The 19,926-nt window shown below is 32.9% G+C and overlaps 1 protein-coding gene across 2 annotated transcripts in view; it reads left to right on the plus strand.

Annotated features, from left to right (window-relative positions):
• LOC143075711 (uncharacterized) overlaps positions 1-19,926 on the plus strand; it is a 135,737-nt gene that overhangs the window by 113,379 nt on the left and 2,432 nt on the right. The window contains exons 2-4 of one of the 2 annotated variants that reach the window (XM_076251265.1): positions 3,077-3,416; positions 3,882-4,121; positions 18,773-18,856. In XM_076251265.1, the coding sequence (XP_076107380.1) occupies positions 4,004-4,121; positions 18,773-18,856 (202 nt within the window). In that variant the 5' untranslated portion in view covers positions 3,077-3,416; positions 3,882-4,003. The remainder of the gene's footprint in view (positions 1-3,076; positions 3,417-3,881; positions 4,122-18,772; positions 18,857-19,926) is intronic. The other variant, XM_076251266.1, reaches the window with a different exon arrangement.

The following is a 19,926-nucleotide window of genomic DNA, read 5'->3' on the forward strand; positions in this document are numbered from 1 at the left end:
ATCCCATCCAGACCCTCATAATTATTAGCTTCACAGTTAACACTTACATCAAATGTTAGTTTTGTACCCAAACCATGATATATCTCAATAAAACCATATTATTTAAATATTGTTACAGGCGGGCGAGTAGGGGTCGAGTGTACTTTTAATTCCGTATGATTGATTATTGATAGTGTTCCTTTACTTAGTCTTGTTTTGAGTGTAGTTTGTTGACTCCAGTATAATCATATATAAAATGATGAATCCAGCGTAAAAGAATGACTTTTATTCTTGTCCAGTATGCATATATATATATATATATCAATAAATAACGCATGCAAATATCAGCAATAAAATAGTATAATCATAAATTGGAATAGTAAGATGCTGGCCTTCCGAACCGCAGATGTAACTTATATATACAGATTTACAAGTCTTTATCCTATCAATCATACAATAATGAGAGAATGAAATATACTTATTTCATTAAATTACGATATTAGAAAGTTGTCAACGTGGTGGGACATCGTATCTTTACATCTTTAATAATTGTATAATTTGCCAAAAACTGCTATTAGAAATTGTAAATATTGAACTTGTTCCTCATCTTTTCAAATATGAAGCCACTTCCTGTTGAAGACCTGCTTAAGCGGGAATATTTATAAAAACGGTATTTGGTTCCTAGACGTCCTTATGTAAGCTTTTAGTTTAATATTCCAAAAGATGTAAAAAGATAAATATAGACTTGAAATGCTATCGCATAGCTTAAGGTAAAATAGCTTTATATCAAAATGCATCCTGTACCTAAATAGCTTGGTTGACTTTGAGGGTTGTTTTGTTTATTGTACTGCTCTGCTTGATAGCCAGATACGATATGCCAAAGTGCTAGTGCGACGCCGTATTTATACTTGACGGTGAAATACATCCGCGACTCACAGAACTGAAAATCTACAATAACTTTGAAATACCAAGGAAAACTCTGGCTCATGTCCCAAAATGACGTTATAAATCCATAAAATCGCGAAAGTTTGCCTTTAATTCCAATAAATAAGTGACATAATAAATATAAACCTTAAAATTCCATACTCTTAGCCTTATCACCTACGTTTCTATATGACGTCATTGAAATCACAAAATAGTTCCTTAACGGCGCTTCACAAAAACGTACTTAACGTAATTATATCTTATTATTAAATATCCTACACAACAAAAGGAAGGCCAGCAAGTAATTTAATCATATCTTAATAATATTTTTATGTATTATTATAACTTTATAAAGAAGTACCGTTACCCGGAAGTGACCATTCGTTGGAATGGCAACTTCCAATATATGTAAACAAGCACTCGCCACGATGGAATTTAAGGGAAAACTACCCAAAAGATGTGTCAAATAACACTGAGACTGAATGAATAGGTAACGACAAACATGTTTTACAAACCCATTATCCCCTGAAAGTGTGAATTTAATGTAGACCCGTGAAAATCGTGATCGAAGTGCCTGTTTACTGACAGTTGAATTTTACCGCTATGTCAACTTGATAAGTTGATAGCCGTTATGTTAAATGTTATGTTATCTGATAAAATTGGTACCAATTATAAAAATATGCAATTTGATCTCCCCAAATTGAGTTTGCTAAAGTTGTCTTAGTGTATGAAAATCATCTAAGACCGTTATTTTTCAAGTTTTCAGATATTGATCCCAATAAAATTTAGAAATATAAAATGTGTTGTTTCTTTGAGATTATTATCAATACCCATTTAAAACAATATGATAAAAAATTCATCTGTGGGTTAAGGTATGTCAATAGGCCAAAAATCCAAACCACTAGGAAGACATAAGCCTAGCTTGCATGACTTATAATAAAAATAGAAAGGAAAATAGGGAAGTGTCAAAGAGATACCAACCCCAACAAAGAGCAAAAAAAAAAAACCAGCACAAGGCAAACAATGATTTTTAAACACAGCGAAAAAATCCCGTACCCGGAACTTCTTAAGACTCCTACATCGATGATCACATTGGCTATATATATATCCTAAATCTTTAATCAGCAATAAAACATAGATACAAGTGTATCAGTCTATCAGATATCACAGGCAGTCGTTTTATTTACTTTATCTTAATCCCTGTATCAGCGATGTTACTTTTATACACATGTTCATACATTAATTATTGTATTTAAAAGTTAATACAAGTAGATTTAATGTGTAACACGTTCTGTGTCAGCAATCTGTCATGATATTGAAATAAGTCACGCTGGCACCTGCTTTAACAAACCACAACAGAAAAAACATGCTTAAAGTACTCGCATATATCAAAGTACATATGATGTAGCTAATTAGATAGCATACACCGTGCTCCTCATGTCCTCCTGTATATACTCAAGTTTTATATATTATACATGATTTTTTTTAAAAGGCGTACTTCTATACATATATAAATGACACCGCACTCTAACTGCTGTTTAACGTATGGTCCGAAAATAGGATGGAAGATATAGGTCTTGGCTGAGGTCTTGGCTATACTAAAACACCGGACCATATTTTTTCATAAAAAAAACCATTTTAAATTGTTGATTTGTTACATCTTGTAAAACAATTATTTAAAATTTTATTGACTCAGTTTGACATTTCATTGTTATGCCCCACCTAAGATAGTAGAGGGGCATTATGTTTTCTAGTCTGTGCATCCGTTCGTCCGTTCGTCCGTCCATTCGTTCGTCCGTCTGTCCCGCTTCAGGTTAAAGTTTTTGGTCAAGGTAGATTTTGATGATGTTTAAGTCCAATCAACTTGAAAGTATATGATTTTCTAAACGGATAAATAATTTTCATCATGATGTGAATGGTGTATAGAACTTTAAGATCATAATGACCATAAGAGCATGCCAATCAATAAAATGAAAAACAAAATGTATTGTTAACTTATATTTGTCCAATAAATGAACGCGAAATGTGAGATTGAAAATTGCAACATGATATAGAACAATCTATGTATTGTTCTAAACTGGTAAAACGAGGAAATATATGTTTTCATCATTTAAATTGAATTACCTATTAATGTTGAATACAGAATAAAACAACTTTTGCTTTACATTTTCAGTGGATGAGTTCAAGCACTAATCTGACTGTTTGAAGAGTCGGAAATGTTACCACATGTTCAGACGTCAACGTTGTTCAAAAACACTTGTGATTACAGTTGCGATCGCCGTGACCTATATTTTGGCGTGCAACTTTTTTTACATTGTATCACTTGTCTAAATCAAAGCCAATCTACTTCGTTCACAAATATGGACTTTTATACCTAGGACACCTACAAACATTTAAGAACTGGACTTGTAAACCTGTGCTATTTTCTAAGATACCGCTGCAATCAACGGCCTTGGCTAGTTATCCAGGATCTGGAAATTCGTGGTTACGTCATTTACTTCAGCAGACGACAGGTAAGATGATTATAGACCTTCCGGTGTACCTGCGCAAGACTGTTAATCGTTATTTAGATCTAAATGTCGTTTTAAATACACTTTTAAGTAACAGTCACAAGGTTTGGGTTTAAGGTTGACCTTTTTCAGTTTAAAATAATCGAAACGTAATTTTTTGCATCTACACAAGCCGTTAAATCCCCCGCCTAAATAACTTCTTGGAATAGTTGAATAAAGTGTTTTAAAATTTGAAATAAATGGCAAGAGAAAATCCGTCCTGCGGAGGTGGGCCCCAGCTGGCCCCTAAACAATAATGTATACTAGTTCAGCGAAATGGACACAACATTTAACTCGTAAACATAAAAATGAACAAAGATTGATAAAAAGACACAGAATACTAACAAAGTCTAGTTTCCTGGCTTGGGATCTGAGTTGTTTTGTATTTTTTAAATGTCTTTGTGTATACATCCTTTTCTGTTATTGTAGGCATAGTAACAGGTAGTGAATATGTGGACTTTTCCTTGAAATATCATGGATTTTTAGGGGAAGGTGTCACCAACTCTTATGTTTTTGTTGTCAAAACTCATGAATATGGAAACACAACATTGATGAAATATGACAGAGCTGTTCTATTAGTCAGAGCACCGGAAGAGGCACTTTTAGAAGAATTCAACAGAAGATATGCAGGTCATCTTGGACATGCGCAGAAATTGCATTTTAAGAAAGGTATTTTTTTTTAAGAAAAATAAAGACAAATAGACAACTTTCGAGTTCGATGCATTTCCGTCAAAAAATCTGGTTTTAGTGAACATCATTCGTGCGTTTAGGGGCATCGTCACTTCCGTTCCTATGTTGAGCGAGTGGTTAGAAAACTATAATGCTATATTGCATGAATTATTCGGCAAATTAAATTCTCATAATTGACAATCAGCACTGCTGTCATTAAGGAATTATGATTACATGTAAGTACTTACAAAACAAACAATATTTCTAATATATCCTGCACAATGACGATCACTAAGACGCTTGATGAACGTAAATATTGGAGGGATACAAGCGATCCCCTCTATCTGGTAAATGATGTCATAAAGGCACGCATAATATTGACGAGTTTTTTTTTTTACAGTGAAGGTCTATTTTGATATGTATGTCGTTGAAAGTGGGATATTGGGATGAAGCTCCATGGCCTTTGATAACTATTTACACCACTGGGTCGATGCCACTGCTGGTGGACGTTTCGTCCCCGAGGGTATCACCAGCCCAGTAGTCAGCACTTCGGTGTTGACATGAATATCAATTATGTGGTCATTTTAATAAATTTCCTGAATATAAAACTTTAAATATTTGTAAAACTAAGGATTTTCTTATCCCAGGAATAGATTACCTTAGTCGTATTTAGCACAACTTTTTGGAATTTTGGATCCTCAATGCTCTTCAACTTCGTACTTGTTTGGCTTTATAAATATTTTGATATGAGCGTCACTGATGAGTCTTATGTAGACGAAACGCGCTTCTGGCGTACTAAATTATAATCCTGGTACCTTTGATAACTATTTACACCACTGGGTCGATGCCACTGCTAGTGGACGTTTCGTCCCCGAGGGTATCACCAGCCCAGTAGTCAGCACTTCGGTGTTGACATGAATATCAATTATGTGGTCATTTTTATAAATTTCCTGAATATAAAACTTTAAATATTTGTAAAACTTAAGGATTTTCTTATCCCAGGAATAGATTACCTTAGCCGTATTTAGCACAACTTTTTGGAATTTTGGATCCTCAATGCTCTTCAACTTCGTACTTGTTTGGCTTTATAAATATCTTGATATGAGCGTCACTGATGAGTCTTATGTAGACGAAACGCGCGTCTGGCGTACTAAATTATAATCCTGGTACCTTTGATAACTATTTACACCACTGGGTCGATGCCACTGCTGGTGGACGTTTCGTCCCCGAGGGTATCACCAGCCCAGTAGTCAGCACTTCGGTGTTGACATGAATATCAATTATGTGGTCATTTTTATAAATTTCCTGAATATAAAACTTTAAATATTTGTAAAACCTAAGGATTTTCTTATCCCAGGAATAGATTACCTTAGCCGTATTTAGCACAACTTTTTGGAATTTTGGATCCTCAATGCTCTTCAACTTCGTACTTGTTTGGCTTTATAAATATTTTGATATGAGCGTCACTGATGAATCTTATGTAGACGAAACGCGCGTCTGGCGTACTAAATTATAATCCTGGTACCTTTGATAACTATTTACACCACTGGGTCGATGCCACTGCTGGTGGACGTTTCGTCCCCGAGGGTATCACCAGCCCAGTAGTCAGCACTTCGGTGTTGACATGAATATCAATTATGTGGTCATTTTTATAAATTTCCTGAATATAAAACTTTAAATATTTGTAAAACCTAAGGATTTTCTTATCCCAGGAATAGATTACCTTAGCCGTATTTAGCACAACTTTTTGGAATTTTGGATCCTCAATGCTCTTCAACTTCGTACTTGTTTGGCTTTATAAATATTTTGATATGAGCGTCACTGATGAGTCTTATGTAGACGAAACGCGCGTCTGGCGTACTAAATTATAATCCTGGTACCTTTGATAACTATTTACACCACTGGGTCGATGCCACTGCTGGTGGACGTTTCGTCCCCGAGGGTATCACCAGCCCAGTAGTCAGCACTTCGGTGTTGACATGAATATCAATTATGTGGTCATTTTTATAAATTTCCTGAATATAAAACTTTAAATATTTGTAAAACCTAAGGATTTTCTTATCCCAGGAATAGATTACCTTAGCCGTATTTAGCACAACTTTTTGGAATTTTGGATCCTCAATGCTCTTCAACTTCGTACTTGTTTGGCTTTATAAATATTTTGATATGAGCGTCACTGATGAGTCTTATGTAGACGAAACGCGCGTCTGGCGTACTAAATTATAATCCTGGTACCTTTGATAACTATTGTCTACCAAAAATAAACAAATAGACATGCATCTATTCATATATCCACAAGATCCACAAGATATTTTACGAAATTGTGAAATGTTTTATTCGTTTTTTTACGTGAAATTCCTGAAATTCACATGAACTTTATATGAGATTTATGTGAAACTCAAATTGAATGATTTCACGTAAGTTTCACGTATCAGCTCGTTTGAGTGAATTTCATTTTAAGGTAAACTTACAAAAAAGAAATGCCTCAAGATAGCTAAAATAGCAATCTTGATAGTCTATATATGAACTTACTTTAAATAAAGCTAATACTAACAATGACCACTGCCCTTTCCTCGATCTTGATATCTATATCACTAACGAAAAGCTTAATACTAAAATTTATGATAAAAGAGATGATTTTTCATTTCCTATCGTTAATTATCCATTTTTAGATGGTGACGTTCCCTTTGTCACCATCTTACGGTGTTTATATATCTCAACTTGTACGATTCGCTCGTGTATGTAACAATGTTTTAGATTTTAACGAGAGAAATTTATGTATTACTGACAAATTATTACACCAGGGTTTTCGATATCACAAACTAGTCAAAACATTTTCTAAATTTTATCATCGGTATAAGGACATCATTCGTAAATATAGCTCAACATGCAGACTTCTTATACGTTCATGTATTTCACATCCATTTTTTTATGGAAATAATCTTTATAAAGCACAAAAATGTCAGTATTCACCTCAGAAACTAACAAAACCTTAAAATAGACTTATTAAGAAGGGATATAGTTACGATACTGATGTCAGGTCATTAAAGATTGCATTTTTTGGCGTTAATATTGATTCACTTATAGACATCAATATCAATTATGTGGTCATTTGTATAAATTTCCTGTTTACAAAACTTTAATTTTTTCAAAAAACTAAGGATTTTCTCATCCCAGGAATAGATTACCTTAACCGTATTTGGCACAACGTTTTGGAATTTTGGATCCTCTATGCTCCTCAACTTCGTACTTGTTTGGCTTGATAAATATTTTGATATGAGTGTCACTGATGAGTCTTATGTAGACGAAACGCACGTCTGGCGTACTAAATTATAATCCTGATACCTTTGATAACTATTTACACCACTGGGTCGATGCCACTGCTGGTGGACGTTTCGTCCCCGAGGGTATCACCAGCCCAGTAGTCAGCACTTCGGTGTTGACATGAATATCAATGATGTGTTCATTTTTATAAATTTCCTGTTTACAAAACTTTAATTTTTTCGAAAAACTAAGGATTTTCTCATCCCGGAATAGATTACCTTAGCCGTATTTGGCACAACTTTTTGGAATTTTGGATCCTGTATGCTCTTCAACTTCGTACTTGTTTGGCTTGATAAATATTTTGATATGAGTGTCACTGATGAGTCTTATGTAGACGAAACGCGCGTCTGGCGTACTAAATTATAATCCTGGTACCTTTGATAACTATTTACACCACTGGGTCGATGCCACTGCTGGTGGACGTTTCGTCCCCGAGGATATCACCACCCCAGTAGTCAGCACTTCGGTGTTGACATGAATATCAATTATGTGTTCATTTTTATAAATTTCCTGTTTACAAAACTTTAATTGTTTCGAAAAACTAAGGATTTTCTCATCCCAGGAAAAGATTACCTTAACCGTATTTGGCACAACTTTTTGGAATTTTGGATCCTCTATGCTCTTCAACTTCGTACTTGTTTGGCTTGATAAATATTTTGATATGAGTGTCACTGATAAGTCTTATGTAGACGAAACGCGCGTCTGGCGTACTAAATTTTAATCCTGGTACCTTTGATAACTATATAGGGTCTTTGCATCGGAACTAAACACATTTATTCAAAAACAGTCGTTGGCATGACACGGGTTATGTTCTTCTCATATATGTTATGATGGTATGATACTAAACCCCTAACGGGAAGGATTGTGCCTGATATTCATATGATGAAATCATAATCTTTCAATCAGTTTAATTGAAGTCTGGAGCTGGCATGTCAGTTAACTGCTAGTAGTCTGTTGTTATTTATGTATTATTGTCATTTTGTTTATTTTCTTTGGTTACATCTTCTGACATCAGACTCGGACTTCTCTTGAACTGAATTTTACTTTTCTACATTGGCTAGAGGTATAGGGGGAGGGTTGAGATCTCATAAACATGTTTAACCCCGCCGCATTTTTGCGCCTGTCCCAAGTCAGGAGCCTCTGGCCTTTGTTAGTCTTGTATTATTTTAATTTTAGTTTCTTGTGTACAATTTGAAAATTAGTATGGCGTTTATTATCACTGAATTAGTATATATTTGTTTAGGGGCCAGATGAAGGACGCCTCATGGTGCGGGAATTTCTCGCTACATTGAAGACCTGTTGGTGACCTTCTGTTGTTGTTTTTTCTATGGTCGGGTTGTTGTCTCTTTGACACATTCCCCATTTCCATTCTCAATTTTATTAAAAGCTTTCAAACAACAATTACCTTGATTTTGGTTCAAGACATACTTTGATGTATGTTTGACATAAATGCGTAGAATGCGTAGAATTGAAGAGCAATCTGATTTTAATATTTTAATATTTTGATATACAGACGACTCTTTCATATTCAATTTCCATCAGAATTCGACAACTTGTAAACTTGAGTTCATGGGAATTGTGAGTGTAACGAAAACAGTAGAAATAGGCCCCACCTGCTTTCACAATAAACATAAGTATATTGCTTATCACTAAATATGTTGCAAAATCCCTTTTCACATTCACAATGTTATGGACTTAAGAGCTTTTAAAATTCATAACTCAATTATTACTTATATGTTATTTTGATCCCCGTATTTTTGCTAAAATGAATAATGTTGGAACTCATTGTTTATTTGAATCTTTACCGAATGGAAGCCATTTTTGTTCGAGGAAATGGACAACTGGTTTAATTTCAATAAAATATGGTTGACATTTAAAGGAAGACTACATATTGTGAAGTATGACGAGCTTATACAAAATACATCAGCGGAGATTGTGGCCTTATTGAAATTCTTAAACATATCCGTGTCCAGTAAAGAATTGTTGTGTTTTGTCCGAAATGTTGACGGTCATTTCAAAAGACCTGGAACTAATCATAACTATTCCGGTCAGAAGTTGTATCAACCATCAATTAAACAAACATTGGCTTCATACTGGAGAGAAATCACAATGTTAGCCCATAAAAAGAAGCTAGGTTTGTAAATTTTACCAACCTAATGCTGTTCTTGAAGATATTTTATGTAATAAAATGTATGTGTTCGTTATAATTTGTTTTGAAAGATATACCTTGAAAATAGATTTTATAAGCAAGACGTGCATTTCGTCTGCCAAAGACTCATCAATGACGCTTGAATATATATCTATTAACAAAACCTGCCATGTAAGTACGAATTTGAAGAGCATTGAAATTGCCGCTTGTATGACTACATATAAAAGATTTGTACAAGACAAACACAAAACAATAGTAATCGTGCTTGCTATGCTACGTTACTGTATCCTGATTTTTGTAAAACGATGGAAAAGTGAATAATGAGGCAAAACGAACCTCAAATAAGAAAAATAGGACAACGTTATGACAAAACAACCACAAGAAAAAACGGTAAACGAAAAAAAGAACAAATTAAACACTACATAAAAGAAATAAAGAATGAGCAAGACGACTCTACAAAAAAATTGTATGTTCTCTAGAAAAGTTTTTTTTGCAAAATATTCCATTTATACTATGAATGACTAACTCTTCTTATATGATAAAACTAAGTGTACATACGGAATAAGCAGTTCATTTTAGGAAAAGAAGAATTTCTGGTAACGGCGAATTTTGACCTAAAAGTACATCTTATGAAAGATTTTTCAAATTTTTTAAAGACTGAATTATCTACTTCAAACGATTCAATTAGTGTATTTAAAAGATTTGAACTTATTTGATCATTAAAGACGCTCTTTTCCAAACTTCCATTGTAGACAACAACAAAAACATAGTAAAATTAAAAACCAATTCTTCAGAGAACAATTGAAGGTCTTTCCACCTCGATAATAAGAATGAAATTTAAAAAACGATGTTAGAAAATGTCACTCTTTGTTGATGTAATTTGGTTCTTCAAATTGATATAAAAAAAGATTAATAGGTATATGTAGAAGACTTAATCGTTTTATTATGAACAGAAAATAATTTTTAGCAAAGGTCAAAATCTAGAACGTCAAATTGACCTTTGACCTTGACCTCAATTTAAAGGTCATAGGTCAGTGATTTCAAATCAAAAGACCCCAAGTCAATCATTTTTATGGTTGTGGAGAAATACTGATTTCAAATACATAAGGGTAGAACACTCCTATAAGGGTTAACCAAAAAACTTCGACTTAAATAGGTTGCAGTTGCGCCTTTTTGTAAACAGTAATTTGGCAAACAAATCATATCATTAACTGTAACAGTTTCTTTTGAATAACAATAACAAGCAAAATTCCAAATTTATAACATGACCTTGACCTTCGACCTTGATCTCAATTTCATGGTCATAGGTCAGTTAACTCAAAACGGAAGACCGAAGATCAATCACTTGTATTGTTGTGGAGAAATACTGATTTGAAATACGTAAGGGGAGAAAACTCGTATAAGGGTTAACCAAAACACTTTGATTGAAATAGGTTGAAGTTGCGCCTTATTGTAAACAGTCATTTGGCAAACTCATCATAACATTTACTGTCACAGAATAACGATAACAAGCACAATTCAAAATTTAGAACATGACCTTGACCTTTGACCTTGACCTCAATTTCCTTCAAATGGACCAAGGACTTCATATCAAAAGACTGAAGACCTCTACGACTTATAACGTATGAATTTATCCAACCAATCGCCTATCTTAAATTTTCAAAGGGAAATAACTCCCATAAGATGTCTTCTGATGACTCAAGTCAAATTAACCAAATCATGCTCAAGAGTAGACAAACAATTTGGTGAAAACAGTTTGCTAAAATCTTTTACGGTTTTAGAGATATAGCGATAACAAAAAAAGGGGACGCGGGGAGATAACTCCTATAAGAATAAGTGTTCGGTCACACAGGGTGAGTTTTGAAACCCCCATTACCGTACAACATCATTGGCCAAAAAATCCATTCGATATGTTGTATTATGGTTGATTGCAACCTAATAGTATCCTATTATTAATATTTAACAAAAGTTGGTGTAGAAGCACAACCTTAACCGTTACAATCTATATTGATGTGTATATTGGGACGAACGGATTCCAAAGGAAAATGATTTATATAAAAAATACAGCTGTTGACAGGTAATAAAAATGCGATATATTTATTTTGCTATGCTTTAAATCAAGCATAATACTGTGTCCACTTTGAATTTATTTTTCCCCATCGGAAATTTTAGACTGCATTTCCAGTTACACTAAGTCGATAACACACATTTACAGCCTTGGAGTAATTAATAGCATAATTTATCATAATTCGTTTCAATGTTAGATATAATGAACCTGTCAGTGATATTTACTTGTTGCTGTATTAACAACTTAGCCTACACAATCCAAACAATTTGACACTGGCGATATAATGACACCTTCTTTACTTGAATGTATTATAATACTGATTTTGGTAAATTCCGTATTTGCGTCCAATCTGTCATAGTATATACAGTAAAGCGTCCTTAGGTCACACACCAAAATTTTACTGACTACGTCACTAAAATATGAGAGACAGTAGCTACAGCAACCACATAAAACAAAATCGTTCATTGAGACATTCACATTAAAACGTGGCGTGATAAAACATGTTTGAAATTGATTCTTTTTATCTGGTACATTAGAATTACATCATATCATTAGAAAAAAAACGTAAAAAATCAGCTAGAGAGGGCTTTAGATTTTTTAATATGTTAATTTTGTATTAAAATTGAACAATTGTGGGGATTGTCGTTGTCTGTTTTTAATCATTATGATTTTGTCATTTTTCGTTGATACTGTGTAATTATTTATCAAAGGTACCAGGATTATAATTTAATACGGCGCGTTTTGTCTACAAAAGACTCATCGCTTTTCGTTGTCCACGAATATAGTTCCTTTTAATTAGAGTGTATTTTTCCTTAATTTTTTTTCTTTCCCTTCCTCGCTCATTTCTTAGATTTTTTTGGGTGGAAATAAAAGAAGAGAGGTGAAATAAATTTTTGGATGTTGTATTTAAACTGATTTTGATATGGAATGAGTGATTAGGCCAAGTGCAGAAAGGTCATATTTACAGTTTTCGGAACATCTCTTGATTTGTCAATAGGGGAATGGATGTGTATTGGCTAAATTTGTAGAAGTGATTGCTTCAATCTTTCTGAATATATATTTGGACTAGGACTATACATTACACACACAAAAAAATTGACAAAAGTGCATGGTGCAATTTTTTTTAATGATACAAAACGTTATAAAGAATTGATAGAGGAATTAATTGTGGTCTGTGGCCTAGGAGGTGCATTTCAGCAAATTTTGAATTTTTACTTTGACATCTTCTCTGAATGATCAATTGGTATTAATTTGTCAAACTACATGAGAAGAAATGATTTTCACTTTCATTTGATAGAAATTTTGTGAAAAAGTCACTTTTCAGGTTAAATGCCCAAAATGTAGCTATTTCACTTTTTTCAATATTTTTGCAAAAACAGCATGCTTAATTTCTCTCCGACAGATTTTTTCTGATATCTATTTGTGTTTGTGGTATTCATTTCAGTTGTTTTACTCATTTGTGAACTCTGAACACAAACAAAAGTAGATATAAACATAAAAAGAGTGCAAAATGTGATGTTTTAATGGTCCAAATCTAACGGTCAGTATACACAGCAGGTGAAATGTGAAGTTCTATGCACTTAAAAGTTGTATTCCTAAACAGATTTCACTGAATCTATATCAAAAACACTTATTACTAATTGTTTAACAATTTCTGTTTCACAGACTACCTTTATTTTCTTCAGTTGGATAGCTAGTGGTTAAAATATTGGCCTTTTGAGGCTAAAATTTCATTCAGGTTTTTATTAAACAGTAAAGTTAATAAACTTTGCATCAGACCATACTGTCTACATATATAGTTGAAAGTGAGAGTCTTGTTACATCCAGGCTCCATGTTTTATCATATCTAAGCACAGATTTAAGCAAAAAGAAGCATATCTCCATATCCCATATCATTTATATGCTTTTTAAAATGCAAATGTAGGGAACGGCCTAAATTGACAACCTGTTTTTTTAAGCTTGACATTGCAAAAGACCATTTTATCCACATGTGTTATGCTATTTGAAACTTATATTTCAAGTTAAAGTACATTTATAACATGTTTTAGTTTTTTTGATAACTTAACAACTTCAAAAAATTGTGGTACGTGAAAAATATTACATTTGATATAAGGCCTGGCTTTATTTGAAAACCTCTATTTTTGGCACAGGCTCATATAAAATTAACTTCTGGCCATTTTTCATAAGTCTGATACATGAAGTATGCTATCTGTTGCTTTAAATAGACGATAACTTATACATAGAGACATTAAAAAGTGTTAGTTTTGATATCTTTTGGTTTTTAAAAGCTCAAATTTATTAGTTGAAATTGTTCTAATTCAACGCCACAATTCAGCCCCCAAAGTTCAGATATAAAAAATGCCACATTTTTTTTTATTTGGTATCACATGTCTTTGAAAGTTTGCAAACTGTTTTATAATATACTAAGCTTAAATCATGCCAAGTTTTTTTTAGAATTGGTCAAGTTTTAGGCCCCTAATAGGCCCAAGACCACAATTATTGACCCCGCGTTTCGTTGTCCACGAATATAGTTCCTTTTAATTAGATCGAATTTTTCCTTAATTTTTTTCTTTCCCTTCCTCACTCATTTCTTAGATTTTTTGGGGTGGAAATGAAAGAAGAGAGGTGAAATAAATTTTTGGATGTTGTATTTAAACTGTTTTTGATATGAAATGAGTGATTTGGCCAAGTGCAAAAAGGTCATATTTACAGTTTTCGGAACATCTCTTGACTTGTCAATAGGGGTATGGATGTGTATTGGCTAAATTTGTAGAAGTGATTGCTTCAATCTTTCTGAATATATATTTGGACTAGGACTATACATTACACACACAAAAAATTTGACAAAAGTGCATGGTGCAATTTTTTTAATGATACAAAACGTTATAAAGAACTGATAGAGGAATTAATTGTGGTCTGTGGCCATTAGTGACGCTCAGATAAAAAAAGATATAAAGCCGAACAAGTATTTAATATGTATAATTTGTCGGTTTTTAAGAGCAATCAACTGCTACTCAGCCTTTATAAAAGGTGCCATCCGATATCATTTGTGAAACGGTTATTCCATAACTGTCAACAAACTCGTGATGGCGTTCGTAAAATTTACGAAGGGATGATTTCAACTTCACCATTTAGAACTCTTTGTTTAATAGCTTCCTTGTGAGCAGCAACCCCCTATCAAGAAAATCATGATAGGAAATGCAAGCACGGGAATATCGCATTAAATGTTAACAAAACTGACTTTTTCGAAAGACTAAGGATTTCCCGCCCACAGAAAATATAACCATTATAGCAGTTCTTTGCAAAGCCTTTTAGGATTTTGGGAACTCGGGAACTCGATTCTCTTCTCTTCAACATGGTACTTTATTAGTTTTTTATTTGAGCGTCAATGATGTGTCTTTTGTAGACGAAACCGCCTATTAATCTGTATTTCTGTAGTGTTGCTAGTAGCAGTGATATCTAAAGTAGATATCTGTATTCGTGTAGTTCTGCTAATAGGGGTGATCTCTGAATAATTTAACATCTGTATTCTTGTAGTGTTGCTAGTACGGGTGATATCCAAAGTAGATATCTGTATTCGTGTAGTTCTGCTAGTCGGGGTGATCTCTGAATAATTTCAAATCTGTATTCCTGTAGTGTTGCTAGTAGCGGTGATATCTAAAGTAGATATCTGTATTCGTGTAGTTCTGCTAGTAGGGGTGATCTCTGAATAATTTAAAATCTGTATTCCTGTAGTGTTGGTAGCAGGATTAATAACTAAAGTAGGAATCTGTGACAAATATAAATCATCACAGCATATTTTTTTTTATGTATAGCTGTACTCTTCTGTAGTGTCGACAGTAGGGGTAATATTTAAGTATGAATCTTATTCGTGTAGTGATGCTTGTAGCGGTAATATCTAAAGTAGGTTTCTGTATCAAATATAAAGTCTAAAAACATGTTGCTGAAATGTCGAAATCGTGCGAATGAGAATCAACTACACCCAAATATTATCAAAATTATTTGTCAACAACCTGTCATAAACTACAATTCTAATTTTCTTAATTTCTAAATTTCACTAAGTAATATGTAAAGAGACAAACCTTTAAAACTATTGTCATTTATGTGACGAAACGAAATGACAGTCCTAAAATTAGGTACATTTGTATTATGTACTAATTACATGTATATATAGCATGTAATTTATATCATTATATCATGAAGTATCTTATGATGGTTAATATTGCATATGATAACTTAACCAAATGGTATATATAAACATCTGAAAATGTAGTTCAGTAACTGAATTCAGTCAGACCAAACAAAGTAAGTACTATTTTCTCGTACATATGTTTTTTTAACATAGAATCCAAGACAGTTTGAAATTTAGAAATTTTCTACAAATTATGTTTAACTGCATTTGTACTCTGATACGTTTTCAACTTTCACTTTTGTATAATTTGATCATTAAGAAATAATACCTGCTGAAAAAATTAAATATATTCCAGAATTAGTAGTACTAGTCTTGCACTTTGTAATAATATTGATCTTTATACTTTCAAATCGTTTACAACGCTGCCATACTAAAAAAAAAGGAAGTTATAGGAAACTCTCCAAAGAAGATTGAAGACGGTTATCATTCTGACTAAATTTCATATTGTTTTTCTCTCATTTAACTCTTTTTTTTATTTTTCCAAAAATAACTAAATCAAAGCTTGTGTACTAATTTGATTGCAAAATCTGTAGAAGAAAAACTAAAAAATCAAGTCAGAAAAAAATGAATACTTTGCTTCCCTCTCTCGCTATTTTTGGAAACCCCTCTTTGAGTGCCTGCCTTAATTTTGTAACATTGAATTGTCTATCGATGAGCGAGAATATTACATCAGTTAACTTCTGTACCTTAATTAGAGTAACTTATTTAACAAAAAGTAAAAAAAAATATATCAGATGTATTATTATCAAAAGGTTTAATATCAGAGATTATATAGAGTTTAATATCTAAGAGTCTAAGGTTCTAGAGTTGATATTCACCGCATGCTAATGATACATATGATATGAAAAATATCATGTAAATAAACATGATAAACTCATCATAGATACCCAGGACTAAATTTTGTATACACGCCAGACGCGCGTTTCGTCTACAAAAGACTCATCAGTGACGCAAGAATGCCCTGCAATAAATCTCTTTAAATGAAAAAGGTGAGAAAAAAAATAAGAATGGATTTTTGAAATGTATATATTGTGTTGCTGTAAAATGCTATGGTTTTCATATGTCTTTAATTTCTTATTCATTAAAGGAAATCTTAGTTATCTTCGAATGTAAACGCAAGTGTGACATCCTTTTTTGTTTAACAACGTTAGAAATCTATTATGTTTATCTATGTATCATTGTAATTTTGCTTTCATTTCTTGTGTTACCTATTTTAACATCTGACTCGGACTTGTTTTAAAATGAGTTTACTGTACGTATTGCTGTGTGTTTGTTTTTCTACATTGGCTAGATGTATAGAGAAGGGTTAAGATCTTTCAAAACATGATTAATCCCGCCGCATTTTGGCACCTCTCCCAAGTCAGGAGCCTCTGGCCTTTGTAAGTCTTGTATGATTTTTAGTATTAGTTCATCTATATGTTTTCGAAATAATTATGTCCTCTATTATCAGTGAACTAGTACTCATTTTTGTTAAAGGACCAGTTGAGGCACGCTCTTTGGTGCGGGATTTTCACGCTGTGTTGAAGACTCGTTTAGCTTTCGGTGTTTTTTTTTTGTTATTTGGTCATAATGAAAACAATCAATTGTTGCCTTTTTAAAAGCCAAAGAATATTTTTTTTTGTAAACGCGTACATTTAAGTACTTTAACAACGTTTTCATCCAGTCATTAGATATTTTTTATATAATTTTTCTAATATATAATTCATTCATAAGTTAACATGCCCGTCTCAAGCATGTAGGGTCGGCAGTATGAGTTCAGTTAGTATTTTTAAATATAAGTATTAGTTCATCTATATGTTTTCGAAATAATTATGTCCTCTATTATCAGTGAACTAGTACTCATTTTTGTTAAAGGACCAGTTGAGGCACGCTCTTGGGTGCGGGATTTTCACGCTGTGTTGAAGACACATTTAGCTTTCGGTGTTTTTTTTTTTGTTATTTGGTCATAATGAAACAATCAATTGTTGCCTTTTTAAAGCCAAAGAATATATTTTTTGTAAACGCGTACATGTAAGTACTTAAACAATGTTTTCATCCAGTCATTAGATATTTTTATATAATTTTTCTAATATATAATTCATTCATAAGTTAACATGCCCGTCTCAAGCATGTAGGGTCGGCAGTATGAGTTCAGATAGTATTTTTAAATATAAGAAAAGTCAATTATTTATCGAAACTTTGTATATACATGTATTCGGACCCCTGAAGAGATTAACAAACTTTGTATATACATGTATTCGGACCCCTAAAGAGATTAGCAAACTTTGTATATACATGTATTCGGACCCCTGCAGAGATTAGCAAACTTTGCTTATACATGTATTCGGACCCCTGAAGAGATTAGCAAACTTTGATATACATGTATTCGGACCCCTGCAGAGATTAACAAACTTTGTATATACATGTATTCAGACCCCTGAAGAGATTAGCAAACTTTGTATATACATGTATTCGGACCCCTGCAGAGATTAGCAAACTTTGTATATACATGTATTCGGACCCCTGAAGAGATTAGCAAAAACTTTGTATATACATTTATTCGGACCCCTGAAGAGATTAGCAAACTTTGTATATACATGTATTCGGACCCCTGAAGAGATTAGCAAACTTTGTATATACATGTATGCGGACCCCTGAAGAGATTAGCAAATGAAATGTTCGCTTGTTTTCTATTTTTTTTTCTCCCTTTGACTGACAGGTGTGAAGTGATTGATCATCTGATATTACCATCGGTTAAAACCCATATCTGTTTGATTTAATGTTGTACTTAAACTGTGTGTGAATGATTTTGTAGTTCTTAAATCAAGGTTCTGTTTGATTTAATGTTGTACTTAAACTGTATGTGAATGATTTTGTAGTTCTTAAATCAAGGCGGTTATTGATGTATTGCATACCATTGTTTCAATTCATTTTCCCAGGAATACACAAGATGCAATTGTTTGTTGTTGTTCTATTCGTTGTAGTTATTAACAGTGCTGTTAACGGTACTATGCTTGGTATAGGTAAGGAGTTAATGTTTGATTATTGGAATGATAAAGTGGTTAACTGTTCGGTATTTAGGTTGTAATTTTGAAACGGATAAGTGGTTAACGGTAAAGTCCATAAGAACTATACGGCAGTTTATTTCCGGATTGATTCTTTTTTCGTAACCTTTGTTTTGTATCTGTCGTTTCTAGAAAGCTATGCTCCCGAATATATGAATTTGATATATATGAATTCAATTACAATATAAATGTATCAAAAAATGAATCACCTCTTTCATTTGTCAATAACATGTTATGAAAAATAATAGAATTTCTTGTTATTATACATGAACGCATATATTTTGGATTAAAAAAAAAAGGTTTTAAAGCCGATAGGATTTTATGTCTTTGATAGTGTTGATCAGGATTTGCCACGTGTCACATCATGATTCAATCACAGTTAATCATAAAAAAAATTGGAGACATAAGTTGAATGATATTTTTCAAGAATTGCTGCCTTTTTTTCAATATATGGACACTAACAGAATTGCCCAGAATACGCATAAAGCTACTTAAGATATGATTTACTCCGAACGGACAAATTCTACTTCATGGCATACGATAAAAAGTAAAACAACAAAAAAAATGAACTTCGAGAAAAAATTAAAACGGAAATTCCCTAATCAAATTGCAAAATCAACAGCTCAAACACATCAAAGGAACGGATTACAACTATCATATTCCTGACTTGTACAGGCATTAGCATGTGTAGAAAATGGTGGATTTAACCTGGTTTCATAGCTAGATAAATCATTCACTTGTATGACAGTTGCATCAAACTCCATTATATTGAAAATTAGTACTACGATTGGATTTAGTAACTTATGGATTCGGGTCCAGCATAATACTGTCCATGTCCATGTATTGAAAAAAAATAACATTTATAGCCCGATCATTTGGCTTCAAAAAGCGGGTATGTCTTTTTTCTGAGTAAAAACATATTTAGATTTACAACGCTATCACCAAAATATATTTTCCGAAATAAGCATTATACAATACATGTATTCCGAAAATCAGAAATCAGAACATTAGTTTGTCACCTGCTTGAC

This window comes from Mytilus galloprovincialis, chromosome 5 (genome assembly GCF_965363235.1).
Source record: "Mytilus galloprovincialis chromosome 5, xbMytGall1.hap1.1, whole genome shotgun sequence".
Classification (NCBI taxonomy): Eukaryota; Metazoa; Mollusca; class Bivalvia; order Mytilida; family Mytilidae; genus Mytilus; species Mytilus galloprovincialis.